This window comes from Elephantulus edwardii, unplaced genomic scaffold (assembly GCF_000299155.1).
Source record: "Elephantulus edwardii isolate Elephantulus edwardi_28Jun2011 unplaced genomic scaffold, EleEdw1.0 scaffold00088, whole genome shotgun sequence".
In the NCBI taxonomy this organism is placed as follows: domain Eukaryota; kingdom Metazoa; phylum Chordata; class Mammalia; order Macroscelidea; family Macroscelididae; genus Elephantulus; species Elephantulus edwardii.
This window is the reverse complement of record NW_006399838.1, coordinates 7,570,084-7,585,585: the sequence shown is the minus strand read 5'-3', so window position 1 is coordinate 7,585,585 and position 15,502 is coordinate 7,570,084. Positions and strand designations below refer to the sequence as shown.

At 37.9% G+C, this 15,502-nt stretch overlaps 1 protein-coding gene across 2 annotated transcripts; it reads left to right on the top strand.

The window, feature by feature from the left end:
* The first annotated feature begins 461 nt into the window (after positions 1-461).
* SKIL (SKI-like oncogene) lies at positions 462-15,325 on the top strand. Of its 2 annotated transcripts, none has more exons than XM_006890362.1 (6): positions 462-1,562; positions 10,070-10,167; positions 11,934-12,028; positions 13,268-13,506; positions 13,794-14,018; positions 15,167-15,325. In XM_006890362.1, exons 1-6 carry the CDS (start codon positions 462-464, stop codon positions 15,323-15,325), a joined length of 1,917 nt encoding a protein of 638 aa, XP_006890424.1. The 2 variants fall into 2 exon arrangements, with proteins under 2 accessions (XP_006890424.1, XP_006890423.1); XM_006890361.1 differs by having other exon boundaries at positions 11,934-12,166.
* The last annotated feature ends 177 nt before the right edge of the window (positions 15,326-15,502 follow it).

The window sequence follows — 15,502 nt, the reverse complement described above, 5'->3', positions numbered from 1 at the left end:
AAAGCCTTCAATTTGGCAACACCAACCACTTTTTAAAAAATTATTATCAAGAGATACATTTTTTTTTCCTCCTTGTTTGGTTTTAAATTAAATTTGGCCACATTGTTTTGACTTGTGTTGGTTTTTATAACTTTCCACGTGTTTGGCTTAAGAAAAATTGAATTGCATCTGGACATATTAAATTGAGAGAATTGGTAACTTAATTTTAAAACACCTAAAGAATTTGGGCAAGCACACAGACTTCCTTATTGTTGTGTTTCTTATGAGCTGTCGTCTTACTGGAGTTACACAAAGAAAAGCAAAGTTGCCCTATCTCTTAAGGATCTCTCTCTGGAAATTTGCAACTTTCTTGAAGATTAATTTACCATAAGTATTGATATCCTTCCCCCCCCCCCCATCAAAGAAGCAGCTAAATAAAAATGCAAATCTCAGACTTAATTTTCTAAAGCAGTAACCGAACAATGGAAAACTTGCAGGCCAGTTTCTCCTTGGTTCAAAATTCAGGCAAAAAACTGAAGGAGATGGAAGACGATGACAGCCCTCCGGTGAAAAAAATGATGACAGACAGTCATGCACATGGAAAAATGCTGCTGAATAAGGTGTCAACGGTCAAGAAAGAGCATTTGGATGGTTATGGAGGGGCACCAGTGGGAATGGATGAGGACCATGTCAAGCAAACTTGTGCCTCTGGGCCTGAGCCTTTAAGTTTAAATCCCAGTTTGAAACACACATTGGCGCAATTCCATTTAAGTAGTCAGAGTTCATTAGGAGGACCAGCGGCATTTTCCGCTCGGTATTCCCAAGGAAGTATGTCACCTACTGTGTTTCTCCCTCTACCGTCTCCTGAAGTTCTTCCTGGCCCACTGCTCATCCCTTCTGATAGTTCCACTGAACTCACCCAGACTCTGTTGGAGAGGGAATCTATTTCTTGTTTTCAGGTTGGAGGAGAAAAGAGACTCTGTCTGCCCCAGGTCTTAAATTCTGTGCTCCGAGAGTTTTCCCTCCAGCAAATAAACACAGTCTGTGATGAACTATACATATACTGTTCAAGGTGTACTTCAGAGCAGCTTCATATCTTAAAGGTCCTGGGAATACTCCCCTTCAACGCACCATCCTGTGGGCTGATCACGTTAACTGATGCACAGAGACTATGTAATGCGTTATTACGACCTCGTACTTTCCCTAAAAGTGGTAGCATGCTTCCTGTTAAAACCTCATTGGCCCAGTTAAAGGAAACTGGCAGTGCCTTTGAAGTGGAACATGAATGCTTGGGCAAATGTCAGGGTCTGTTTGCACCCCAGTTTTACGTTCAGCCAGATGCTCCCTGTATTCAGTGTCTGGAATGCTGTGGAATGTTTGCACCTCAGACGTTTGTGATGCACTCACACAGATCACCTGACAAGCGCACTTGCCACTGGGGCTTTGAATCAGCCAAATGGCATTGTTACATTCATGTCAACCAAAAATACTTAGGAACACCCGAAGAAAAGAAATTGAAGATCATCTTAGAGGAAATGAAGGAGAAATTCAGTACGAAAAGTGGACAGAGAACTCAATCCAAGGCAAGTAATTGTATTTTAATCCAGCGATGGTTTACATTGCTATCAGAATCCCATATTTAGAATATAACTGTGACTACGTATTTGTTAAGAAACAGTTGCTGCTTATGCAACAACAAAAATACTGACCACTGTGTAATGTGTTTGTAATGCACTTTGAAAGTGTTTTTCCCAGACGTGTTCTCATTTGTCCTTCCAAACAACCTTGAGGAAAGAATCAGGTTATTCCCATTTTACAGACAAAATGAATTAAATCCAGAGAGTGCAAATGGCTCTGGCAAGATTGTTAGCCAACAGAATGACTTCACTACGTAAAACTGTTTTCTTAGGACTTCAGATAATTTACATGTTGTTAATAAGTTGTAAAATAATTTACAAATGGTGCACATTCAACAAAACCATTCTGCTGGTGGTAGGCTCCTAAGAACATTTTCCAGGCTTCGAATATCAGGTATTGTTTCCATACTTTGATATGGATAAGGCTTATATGGGTATTGGAAACAAATGGAAAAGACAGATTTCCTTAAAGAATTTGTGGAAGATTTTTTTTTTTAAAAAGAATGAGATATTTGTAAAAAGTATTGACCAAGAATAAAGAAAAAGTAATTTTAAGCTAAAAAAAAAATAGATTACTAGAGAAACCTGTTGACACAGTAGAGGACTCTGGTGGCCTAGTCCAGAGGGAGTTGCACTGCTAACCCAGAAACACTTCTGCTAGTTCAAATCCAGCAGTGTATATTCCTCCCCTGCAAATCATAGCCTTGAAAACTCAATGAAGGGTCAGTTAGGACTTAATCAGACTGGACTGCGTGGTGACACAGAAATCTTGACTTCTTTTGTAGTATTACTAGCCTAAACTCGGATCTTCAGCTACCAGATTTTGGTAATGCAGATTTGGTATCTATATACTTGATGATATTGGTATCTATATACTTGATTATAATTAGTACACAGTAACAATGGCTAGGACAGGCATCCTTATGAGCATTTGGATATGTGTTCTTTAGCTTCATTTTTACAAGAAGGTTGGCCACATTTAGTTTTTATTGCTTTAATTTTCCATTATTTTAATTTTTTGAAATCTCTGCCTTTGCAGTGTTGTAGAACAAGTGAAGCACATTACAGGACTAATTGAATCTTATTCTCAGAAACGTCATATCTTCAGACTTGATGTTCTGTGCCATATTAGGTACCTGAAAGATTTTGATAGAAATTTAGTTACAGTGATTTTCTTGTGAATTGTAGATGAAGATAAGTGGTAAGGCATTGAGCTGCTGATCCTGGAGCCTGTGGTTTCAATCTACCAGGTAGCTGTTGAACGGAAGAAAGTTGGGCCGTCAGCTCCTGTGTGATTTAACTGCCTGTGAAAATCCACCGGAGGGTCAGCTATGAGTTGTTTCCAACTCCACAGAACATAACAAAACAACATTCCCATTTTCTTCTTGCTTTTCCCCAAAGGATCTGTTAATACTTTGTTGAAATTCCTCTGCCAGTGTTTGCTGTTGTTGTTATGCACTGTCTAGTTGGGACAGACTCACCCTGGAGCAGATTTTCAGCAGGGGAGGTCGTTGCCCATCTTCTTCCTGAGAAGTAGCTGGTGTATTTGAACCACAGGCCTTGGGGATGGCAGTTTAACTCCTTACGGGCTAGAACTTCCTAGTGTCTGGTAGATACATAGAGTGGGAAAGGTACTAAGGAGCCCGCCCTCGTGGTGCAGTGACTGTTAACCTGTAAGGGAGGTGACTTGAAGCTCCCAGCCACCCTGGGGAAATTGTGGCAGTCTGCGTCTGTGAAGACTGGAGACAAGGAAACCCTGTGGGGCAGTTCTCATCTGTGGTGCTGCTGTAAGTTTGCATTGATTTGACAGCACACAGCAACATTATTAACTGATTTTAAAGTAGACTTGACTTCAAGCCAGTAGGTTGAACTGCTAAACGTGCTTACAGCTGGATTTGTCCCAAACTAGAAGCCTGTCTGTTTTGATAGTTGTGGTATCTTGTCCACAAGCTAATTAGCGTCTTGACCCTTACAGTGTCCATAGGTGGCCACATCATTCATGCTAATCTTCATTATTCCGACATAAGCATTTTTGGGGTGTCATGCTAATCTTTTGTGTAAAAAAAACCCAATCATTTGAGAATCATGTTAAAAGTTAAAAAAGACAATGAGTGGATTTACTTCCCTGAAACTGGAAATATACTATAGTTTGATTTAAAACGAAAAGCTGTTTTTTATCTGGGATGTGGTACTTTAAAGTCTCAGAATTTGCTGCTATTTAGAATATATTTTTGTATTTTGAGAAGTAATGAATGAAGTATTTCTCCCCTCCATCCTTTTGCTGTATAATTTTTTTTTGCATTGTTTACTAGTGTTGCATTTTTTTATTCTATATTAAGAAAATTTTAGGCATTTTCCAGCATCTTAACCTTTAAGAAAGATTTTTTTCTGTGGGAGACAGGTATGTTTAACATACTTCAGTTTTTGTTTTTATTATACTTAGCACTTACAAAAATCTACTGATAATGTTGTGAGTTGGTTCCTTTTTAATGGTAGAGAAGTAGGATTAATTCTAATCCCCCTTAGAGATGAGAAAGTAGTTTCAGATAAGTCAAATCTTCTTGTTGTGTAACTGGTAAATGGAGGAATTGGGACTTAATTGCATATTAGATTTGAAGTTTTAATAATCATTCTCAGTACTCTGTAAGGTGTTGTACTGATAGCCCAGAGTTGTGGCTTGAATCCACTGTTCCATGGGAGAGATGGGCAGTTTCCGCGCGTGCACGCGTGGGTGTGCGCGCGTGTGTGTGTGTGTGTGTGTGTGTGTGAGACAGCCTCTGAAGCCTGCCGGAGGGTGAGCTCTGAGGTGGTTCTGACTCGATATCACGTAACAGTGACCTCGTTAAAGCCAACCCAGTAGCAGAAACTAGAAAAACATTTTCATAAATGTCAAATCTCCTTTTCTTACTGATTTTCCTTAAGGTTCTTAAATGTTTATTAATCCGTTAGAACATTTAACCTGGAAAGGGACAAGGAAATCGTAATAGTCCTTGGAGGCTTTAGAAAAACATAAATTTAAGTATATTAACATAAATGGTTTTACTTTAATGCAATTACTGATGCCATCTGGTGTATAATTTATAGTCACAATACTACTTTTTGGGGTAAAAAAACAAACCTGAAGCTCCATGTAGCAAATACTATTATTTCATAGGACTGAAATGTTAGTAATGATGAGTTCATGATTTATTTGTAATAGCTATATTAATTTGTATAGTTAATAACTAAGGTGAGAGAAGTGATAAAAGGTGCTCTCAGTGAATAATTGAATTCTAGTCTCAGTAGAAGGTATGATTTTTTTGTTTTGATTTTTCATTGATACCTGTTGTTTTATTGTTAGATGTTACGAAGAAGGTATGTTTTGAACTCTCTTTAAGCTGCCACAAGAAATATGCTTGATTTTGATTGTTTGGTATGATTTGCAAAAGGGACAGCGCAGGAGGGGAAGGCCCTCTGTGAGGTGGATTGATTCAGTCACTGGGGTAATTGGGATGGGAGTGTCAGGGACAGTGCGATTGGCACAGGACAGAGCGGAGTTTAGGGCTGTTGTACATAGGGTCGCTATGAGTCGCAAGCGACTCGATGGCACATAACAACAAACAACAACAAAATCACATTTATCTCTATACATCCGTTTACATTTTCTTTGCTTTTTATTAGAAAAACTGGTGGTTGTCTTTGTCAAAACATAGATAATATGCAAGAATGTCAATGTTGATTTTTTTTAACAAATATCTGTGATGGTTATTTGCACCAATTCTGATTTTGTTGATTTATATCTTTAGTAAAAAGGTCATTAAGCAAATTGTAAATAAATTTTCAAGGCTGATGTTTATTTAAGAGACATTATTTTCAACATTAGGCACATTGATAGCCAGTTAGATAATTACAGATGATTGATTCTTTACTGTTTGGAGCATGTGGGCTATAATTTCTGCTTTACTAAATTAGAGATTTTTGTCTGAAAATTTAGAGTTCTAATATTCAGATTGGGCAATGCTTTGGTAAGTACAATAGTTCTGCTGTTCCTTACCAGGTTCCTGAGAGTAGGAATCTACTTGTAAGTAGTGACTTTGGATTTTTAGATTATTTATAAAATACACACACACACACACACACACACACATGTGTGTATACAGAGCAAATTGAAATTTTCCATTTAGACATAGTAACCATTTCATTAGCTTCAGTTTTTGTATTTTTATTTCACATCTTCATTTGAGACTAATAATTTGGAACACGTCATTCCTCTTACTCCCTGCTGTCCTCTGTGTCTCTTTGGTTTTGAGTTGGAACTGGCCCATAGCTGACCCTCGAGCAGATTGGCCGGTCTTTCTCCTTGGGAGCATCTGGTGTGTGAGACCACCTGCCTGTGGCTTGGCAGTATAGCTTTCTACCACTGCTAGGCCATCAGCATTTGTGCAGGAAGTGTACCCCTCAGCAGAAGCCCAAATAAATGAAGAGAATACATTGGAGACCATGGGCAACTACAGATTGTTGCAGTAAAATGTGTTCCAGAAGTAACTGTGGCAGATTTGACAGTATTTTGTTAAAGTCATAAATATTTCCATGAGTTTGGAGTTGTTGTTTTGGGTGGGTTTGCTGTTGTTGTTTTTTTTCTAAACCCCATTTTATTGCCTGCCCTATCAAAAAGCCCTCTTGAATTTTGTGTTTTTCTAGTTGAATACATGTTTTTATGAACACATGAATCTGTACTGGTAGTACAGACAGATGATAGTACAGGGAGCTCTCTGGTGGCCTAGAAGATAAGGAATCTCAGTGCAAACCCAAAGGCAGCTGGTTTGAATCCACCAGGTGCTCCGGTCAAGAAAGGCGGACAGTGTCCTCCCATGGGATTTACGATCTCTGAGACCCCACTTGAAGATCAGCTAGGAGTCTTCCATCTTGCCATATTGAGTTGTTCTGAGTACTTTCAAATATGTTTTTGAAAATTTGCAAATAAACAGTTGAATAAGATTAATTGCTCATAAGAGAATGGATATGACAACCTTTTGGTTGGAAGTGGTGGCCTAGTTTGGAGAGCTACCCTGCTTGCCAAAAGGTCACACTTCTGGTAGGGGGTTCGAATCTACCAGCTTTCACCAGAGAAAGGTAGGCATTCTCCTTCCAAGGATGTATAGCTTTCAAAAACCCACTGTCGGGGAGCTCTGGTGGCCTAGTGGCAAGAAGCTGCACTGCAATCCCAGAGAAACGTGGTTCAAATCCACCAGATGCTCTGCAAGAGCAGGAGGGGCCATCTCCTGTACCAGTCAGATCTGATTTGACAGTACACACACAGAGGAAAAAAAACAACAACACAACAACCCACTGTCAGTTCTAATTCAAAATCAGTGACTTATTATAGAAATGTGGGATGGCATTTCAAACTTGCTGAAGAATCTAATAGAAATTCTTTCACTTCCCAGACGTGTTTTTGATGATCTAGAATTATATGGATACCTTTCTAAGACACAGTAGGTATTACATTCACACACCTTTCTTAATAGCTTTTATTACACAGTAATTAAACTCAAAAGACCTTTGTTGACTAAAATGTGGTATGCTAGAAAGAAGTGTGAAACAGGTTTACTACGAGAAAAAGAAAGGTGCATTGGTTATGTTGGAGGCGATACCCAAACTGATTACTTGACCAAGATCACATGGAGATTTTAAGGTAGAGACTGGGGAAAAAGGTAGCTGTGTGGGTACCTTTCTCCTTTCTTATTCTTTGTTGTAGAATGAGTTCTGGATGGTCAGGGGTTTGGAGCTCACTGTAATTAATGACCAGACTTGTGGATACTCGCTTTCTGGTGACATGATTGTTCTGAAAATCTTTAATGATTTTGGGAATTAGGCCCCCTGTGTTTTAGGAACAGAGCCCTGGTGTCACAGCACTTACTGGGAGTTCAGATCCACTGTAATAGAGATGTTGCAATCTACTTGTCATTAATTTTGAGGCTAGTAAAGATTGTACAGCCAAAAATACAATAGATTTTTACTAGGGACACTTATTAAAGCTCTTGTAGACAACGTAAGAGGAATTTAGATAAGTGTTTCATAACATTTCATTTTTACTCATGTTAAGTCAACTATAAATTTTGGGAGTTTACATTTTGCATTCATAGATATTCTTTAGAATTTAATGGTTTAGAGAAAACCTTGAAATGTCTGAAATTTTGCTTATATGTTTTAAATGAGGATTCCATCTGTTCACTTAAGAATAGATAATGGGAGACAAAGTGAGAGAGAAAAGCATTTTAAAAATGTGAAGGCCTTAACATTAAGCTATTAAATGGTCTCCTTTCTCCCTTTATGAAGTAATAAAATATATTTTAATGTTTAAGTAATCCACAAAGGGAATAAGTTCCTGCCTTGTTTAAAGGTAAGAAAAAGACTGTAGATGATCATATCTTTATTTCTAATTTTCATTGTGATCAGTAGCATTACTGCTGTGCCTTTATATTCTTTTTTAAAAAAATCTAATTTGTATGTTGACACAAATGCAGAATAGATGAGAAAATCTGGCATCCCATGAATGTGTAATATGTGCTTTTCTTAATTGTTCTTAACATGTAACCAGGATAATTTGTTATAAACGCTTATACCATAGCATATTAGCCAAAAGTAGCTCCATGTATTTTTATCATCATTGCTGTTGTTTATTTATGATAACTTGTATTATTTAAGTAAACTTATAGCGTCTGCTGTTTAAAAATGTAGTACAAACATTGTTAGGTTTTGGTGATTCGTGCAGTGGAAGGATATTTAATGTGAGAGATGTTGTTTCTTAGTAGCAGTAAATTCCCTAGAAAGAGGCTACCCTGGGAATGAATGTGCTTGCCTTTCATTAAAAATTCATTCAACACATGTTTATTGAGTCTCCACTGTATGCCAGACAGAGTTCTAGACACTGAGAATACAAACCTAAGTTAGCCCTTAGCTTGGAGCTGCTGTTGAAGCAGAAGCTGGATGGCCTCTTGTCGGGGATTTTGCACGGGAAACTCGAACACTGGTTAGAGATCTGGGCAGTAGGATTGTTGTTGTGTCCTGGGCAGTCGGAACCGACCCATGGCTGACCCTCCAGTGGCTTTTCAGAGGCAGGTAATCACATGGCAGGAGACTGCCCTTCTGTGGAGCAGTTCATGATGTTTTAAAGGGGTTTTTGAGGCTTTGATGTTGTCATCTGAATTTTCTAAGTTTTCAGTAATAACAAGCTAGATAAAGATTACTCTTTCAGGCACTCACTGGGTGGTTTTGGTTTTGGGGTGGATTTTTTTTTTTTGGTAGCTTTCATCTTTATGAAATTCTAAAATATCATAAATAGATATGTCTTTTTAAATGGCAGTTTAACTATGTCTTACTGACCTTAAATATCAGTTATTACATTCTCTTATGTTGGAGATGGGAAGCAGTTGAAGTACTCACATTCTTTACCCTGGTCTGTGCTAAAACCTGTGGGCTGCCTTACCTTCTAAATTAGTTTTTGAGTCTTGTAGTTCTCATCTCTCCTTCGATTGCCACCTGTCACCGTACATCTCTCAAAATTTCTGGTGTAGCAGCCAATTCCCTTTCTGATGTACTGTGTAGATGAATATTTATTTTATAAATTAGCTGAATTTGTGCCAGATTCTGAACTTCTACTGAGGAGTTTGTCAAAAGTGTGATTTGAGTTACTAAAATGAAAATGTCTGGAGATGACGATTGAGAAAAGGATATACATGAATAGAAAGAAAATAAGAGGAGAATTTCATAAGTTTAGATTATTCACTTTGAATTTTGGAGCCTCAATTTTCTAATCTGTATAAATGAGATACCGGGCCCTACTTAGTAGAGTGTTTGTTGATGTTCTCCACAGGTAGAGCTCTCTCATAAGCTGTCAGTTACCTTCCTCTGCTGCCTCTTCACCTGCCTTATTACCAATACAGTTCCTCCTTTAGGTCTAGAGAAAAGTTCTTTCCTATTTATGAGAAAATAGGCTTTACTGATAAGTTCTCACAAAAAGATTTTGGATTAAGTTTTGCAGAATGGTTATGACTATAAAATGTTATCTGGTTAATATGCTAATAAAATGAACTGGTTATTGCAGCAACAGTAAATACCAGAGTTACTCAATTTTGAGATTACAGTGGGCTCAAGTATATCAGAGATGGTGAGGGCACAAGACAGAGCAGGGCTCAGGTCTGTTGTTCAAAGGGTCCACACAATGACAGTAACCTTCTTTAAAATCGGCTTTTAGAATACATTTCATAAATGTGAACTTATTTCTGTAAATCTGTAACAACTGTACCGAAACTGGTACTGTGGTTGCATAGTTCCTGTAGCCTTGTCTGAGTTTCTGTCCAAGAGACTGGATGTGGTCATCTTAGCACAGACTTCCTTATAACAAATGGCCCTTAAGTAATGCACCTGCTCTTTGTCTAAGTATTTCTCCCCCTGTTTTCCCCTCCCTACAGATGGATACATCATCAGAAATGGACTTAAGGTCCTGGTACCCTGTTATAAAGCAGGAAGGTGAAGATGTTTCTCCGACACACTCATTTTTGCACCCTAGGTGAGCATTCAGTTACTCCTTGAACATTTACAGTATTTGCTAGATAACTGTTATAGGGCTTGGGATTCATCATAGTTTCTGATTTTCTTATTAATCAGAGATTATCATTGAAAATGCAGATTTCAATAAAAAGTACATTTGTTTTAGTACTTTTCTGCTCATTTATCTTGGTTGAGAAAGTATGTATGGGTTCTTCTGCTTCAAAAAAGTGTGAAGATAATAGGCAATGAAATGAACTGTTTTGAATATTTTAAATAACCTTTACTTGATGTTTCTGACTATATGGTTCCCCCTCTACACCACCCCAGACCTAGCTCATTTTCTTTTTAATAGGTTCTTGCTATTTTAATGGCTCTAATTACATGATTGGAAAGTTCAGGTACTCTGCAGATAAATAATGACAATTCTTCCTCTCTTTTTTTTAAGAAGTAACCCAAATCTTCAGGAATTCAGTATGTAACTTTGCTATTTTATTTTTTTATTATTTTTTTTTAACTGTGCTATTTTAAAGATAAATTATTTTATTATTATAAAAAATATAACTATATATTTAAAGAGTCTGCTGCTGTAAGTGTAGTTGATTGTAGAACAAACACCAGAAAATGAAGAAAATCCTTTTTACAAAAAGTGATACTCAGACTAGCTACTCATGTATAGATGGTCAGTACCTCAAAGTGTTACAGACACATGCAGAAGTTGAGTTCACCTCATAAGGAGGAAAAAAATCCAAATGTAAGAGGACCCTCACAAGCCCATGTTGTCCAAGGATCCTCTCCAAGCATGGTGATGAAGTCTCAGTCTAACTTACATTCACACAGTTATTACTGAGTTATGCTTACTGCATGTGGATGCATTCTTCGGGGCCATACTCTTATTAGTATTCTTAGCAGAATAATGAGTTTTTAATATTCAGTATTCATATGATGAATTAAAAAAGGAACAATACAGGTTTCTTACAGAAAGTAAGATGTAAGGGGAGATTATCTGGAATTTAAAGGGTGAAGTGTTGGCTCAAATGATTATATTGTCTGATACATTCATTATAGTTAAAATTATGGTGCTTAAATATTTTACTCAGATTTGTCCCATACGCTTCTCAGATAATTTACTTAATGAGTTTTGAACATAATTTGCTATCCCTCAGTTTTCACAGTTTACTATTGACATTTTATCAAATAAGGAGGAAGTACTAACCTATTTCCGGAAGCTTTCCCTGTGGGCTTCAGTGCATGGTTTACAGCACCTGCCCTCTTGGGCTTTCTAAGGGCCCTGGCAGAGAGCCCCTCTGCGGCTCGTGGTGAACTCAGGCTCTGGCACATCAGGGTGGGACTAAAGGAGCTTACTACAGCAAAGAGAACAGTGTCCCTGCCTTCAGGGAAGGTTTGGGTTGAAAAGAGTCCCTACTGCAGTGTTTGGTGGACTCCTGATTAAAACAAGCTTGGAAGCAAGAGTGGCATCCACTTCCGAAATAGCTTGTCTCCAGAAACCCTATGAACCTGGAGAAAGGATGAAAGTTATACAAGTGTCCAGGTCTTTCGTTCGTAAGGTCACTATGAGTTTTCTGCGACTCGATTGCACTTAGCAACAACAATGCAATATAGTTTCTGCTAAAAACTGAGTTTTTTCACTGTTTTGTATAGACCTTTTCTGAGTTTTGTCTGTTCTTCTAGAATCGTTTGTTTAATCATAAAAATATACTTTAAAATCTTTTGATTTTTACTTAAATGTAATATAATTCATGTCGTGTGTTTGTATTTTATTTTCAGCTACTATTTATACATGTGTGACAGAGTGGTTGCTCCGAACGTGTCTCTTACTTCTGCTGGACCCCAGTGTAAAGATGTTACAAAGACAGAGGCCAGTAAGTCCATCCCCAGACAGTCCGAGAAGCTGCACGGCGCCGACAGAAAGCAGAAGCCGGGCTCCTACCCGGACGTGTCACTCGAGGAACAGGAGAAGCTGGATGTGAAAGCAAGTAGAGAATTAGATAACCATTTTGGTGAGTGTTCACGAATTCGCTTTTAAAAATAAAGCACCAAAATCTCTACTAAACAAACTTAATTAAGTATTATCAGAGAGGAGTTTTTGAAGAATAATTGAAACTTTAGACAAAAAGTTTCTTTTTCATTGTGGGTGGTTACTTTGAACCTCAGCTGCTGTTTTTAATGGTGATAGCTTCAGGCTCAGGAGACCAGTAGGTTTAGCTTTTGCACATTGTTCTTGTTTGATTTTTCTTCCTCCCTTTGCTCTGTCACATTCTTTTCAATACTTGCATTGTCTGTCTTATATACTTGGGGTTGTTAAGTGGTACCTCATTGTGGATTTGATTTGTAATTCCTCAGTGATCAGTGAGGGTTACTAATGTCTTCATGGGTTAATTTACCATTTTGTATGTATTTGAGGGAGATGTCTTTTGAGATAGTTTCCCCATTTTTAAATTGGATCATCTGTCTTTTTATTGTTGTTCAGTGGTAAGAATTTATATATTCTCTATATTAAACCTTTTTTTGATATATGAATTGTCACTTGGATTATGATATGACTTGTCTACATTGAGCCTTCTGAGACAAAAAGTTTCGAGGAGATTTAATGTGTCTTAATTTTTAGTTGATTACTTGCCTTAGGTGTCAGGGCTAAGAAATTATCGCCTAATGGAAGTCCTGAAAATTTACATTTGTGAGTTGGAGCTCTAGGTCTTTGACTCATTTGACGTAGGATAGTGTTTAATCTCATTCTTTAAATGCTTGTAGATAGACTTTTCACAGCCCCATAAGATTGTTTTGGCTCTTTTGGATCCCTCCTTGCATTTCAACACAAATTTTAGAAACAATTTATCATTTCTGTGAAAGAGCCATCTGGGATTTAATAGGGCTTGTGTTGAGTAAATAGCTCAAATTGGATAGTCTTTTTTTTTTAATGATATTAAGTCTTCTAACCCAGGAGCAGTGATGCTTTATAATTTTCTGTGCACAAATTTTGCATGTTTTAGATGTAAATTTATTTCTTAGTATGTGTGCTTTTTAATTTATGGATTATTTTAGTGATTTTTGGACAAAAATTATTTTCTTACTTTCTGCTTCTTTATTTGTGTCTTCCAAAGATCCATCAATCTCAAGTAGTCCTATAATTAAAAAATTCAAGTCTGCTGCTAGCAGCTTAGTGAGAGACACTAGCAAAGAAGAAATTGGTCAAGATGCTGCAGCTTTATCTCCACTTCTTGATAAGGATGTCATTTGTGAGGATGATAAAGGGAAAATTGTGGAAGAAGTAATGAAAACTTTTGTAAAACAACAGGAAAAATTGAACTCAATTTTGCAGAAGAAGCAACAACTTAAGATGGTAAGGTTTTTATCTAAATGATAATCTATTATGAAAAGATACTTTAGCATATTCTTAGGAAAAATCAAGATGATGTGTTGCAAGAACAGTTTAAAATTGTTCGAATTTTACATTACTAAATAATTATAGCATACTTTTAAACTCTTCAGAGTAAATAGTTTTCATGATAATAAAGTTCCATATTCTAAATCACATTTATATTGAACTGATTGTGGGCTGTTTTTTAAGCTTTTCTGAACTAAAATTTTCAACCTAAAAAATAAAAATGGTGTTTCTTTACAATACAGGAAGTGGAAATGTTGAGTAGTTCAAAAACTATGAAGGAGCTCACAGAAGAACAACAGAATTTGCAGAAGGAGCTGGAATCTTTGCAGAATGAACATGCTCAAAGAATGGAAGAATTTTATATTGAGCAGAGAGACTTGGAGAAAAAACTAGAGCAGGTGATGAAGCAAAAGTGTACCTGTGACTCAAATGTTGAAAATGACAGAGAGGCTGAATATGCGGCACAGGTGAGAATGCCCCGTTTGATGGAACGCTGCCCCTTCAACTTAGAGATGATGACAGGTTCTGTCCTGTTCCTATTAAAGGAGTTCTTTAGGGTCAGGCTCCTTCCATTAGGATAGATTACAGAGGAGATTATTCTGTGAAGCACAGCCCTCTTCCACAATTTTATATCTTTTTAAAAAAAATTTTTTTATCATTGTGTGCGTGTATCATCAAATCAGATATGACAGGTGCAGGAGGAGATTGCCCCTCTTTCTCCAGCAGAGGATCTGGTGGATTCGAACCACACACCTCTGGGATTGCAGTGTAGCTTCTTGCCACTAGGCCACCAGAGCTCCTGATTTTATATCTTTATTATTTTATTTTAAACTTGTATTGGGCTTCCATATTTCAGTGACTAAATTGCTTGTCTCTCTCTGCATAGCAGTTACATACCTCCTTCTCACTTACTGAAATAGTTATGTTCCAAAGGCCAAGTTGTCTGGTGAAAATTGGCCTTACATGAACAGATGCTAGTGTTTGAGTTGACATCATTGATAGCTAACTGCAAACCACTAAGAATCATGGCCCAGTTGACATTTAACCGTAACCCTATGACAGCCAGAATTCCTCTCACCCAGCACCTTGGTGGTCGTTACTCTCAGGTGTATATTGCAAAGGCAAAATAGATTTTTAATTATCCTAAATGCCAAGTGTCAAGTAACGAGTCGCTATGTGAGGAGCAGATGCACATCTAAGCCAGTCTCTCCAAGCATATGGGGAACGCCGATGGTGTGGTCTGTAGAGAATTGCGCTGCTAACCTGAGGGCAGCCAGCTCTGAAGCCCTAGCAGAAATGAATGTGCGGCTGTGTTCTGTTAATTGTAGCACAACTTTAGGGGTGATAGCCAAATAACTGCTTGGAGCACCTACGGAGTGATGAACGCGATAGTCTAGTTTAGGGCGGAGGGAGGGCGCCAGAAGCGTATACTTGCCTTGACCTTTGTTTTACTCTGATTTCGTGTCAGGTCAAACGTCAAATTGAAAGTCGTCAGTATTTGGGAGATAGCCTTAAACATGGAGTTTATTTTGTAGACAGTGTTTGAAGTAGATTTTTACGGCTTAAGTGGAGACCCAGACTGACTGCCCACTGACAAGCTCTTTGAATCCCACAGCTGGCAGAGCTGCGGCAGAGACTGGACCACGCGGAGGCTGACCGGCAGGAGCTGCAGGATGAGCTCCGGCAGGAGCGGGAGGCGAGGCAGAAGCTCGAGATGATGATCAAAGAGCTCAAGCTGCAGATTTTAAAATCCTCCAAGACGGCTAAAGAGTAGAACCCTTCTACCTGTCTGCACCTGACAGGGTTTTTGTCGATTCGTTTGCTAGTAGACTTGGGAACAGCTGATGCGTATGAAGATAGCAAGGCATTCTCTCCATTTGTAGAGCAGAGCTAATGAAAGATTATATATTAGATAATGAATTTTTACATTTTGCAAATGTTTTTTCCCCCC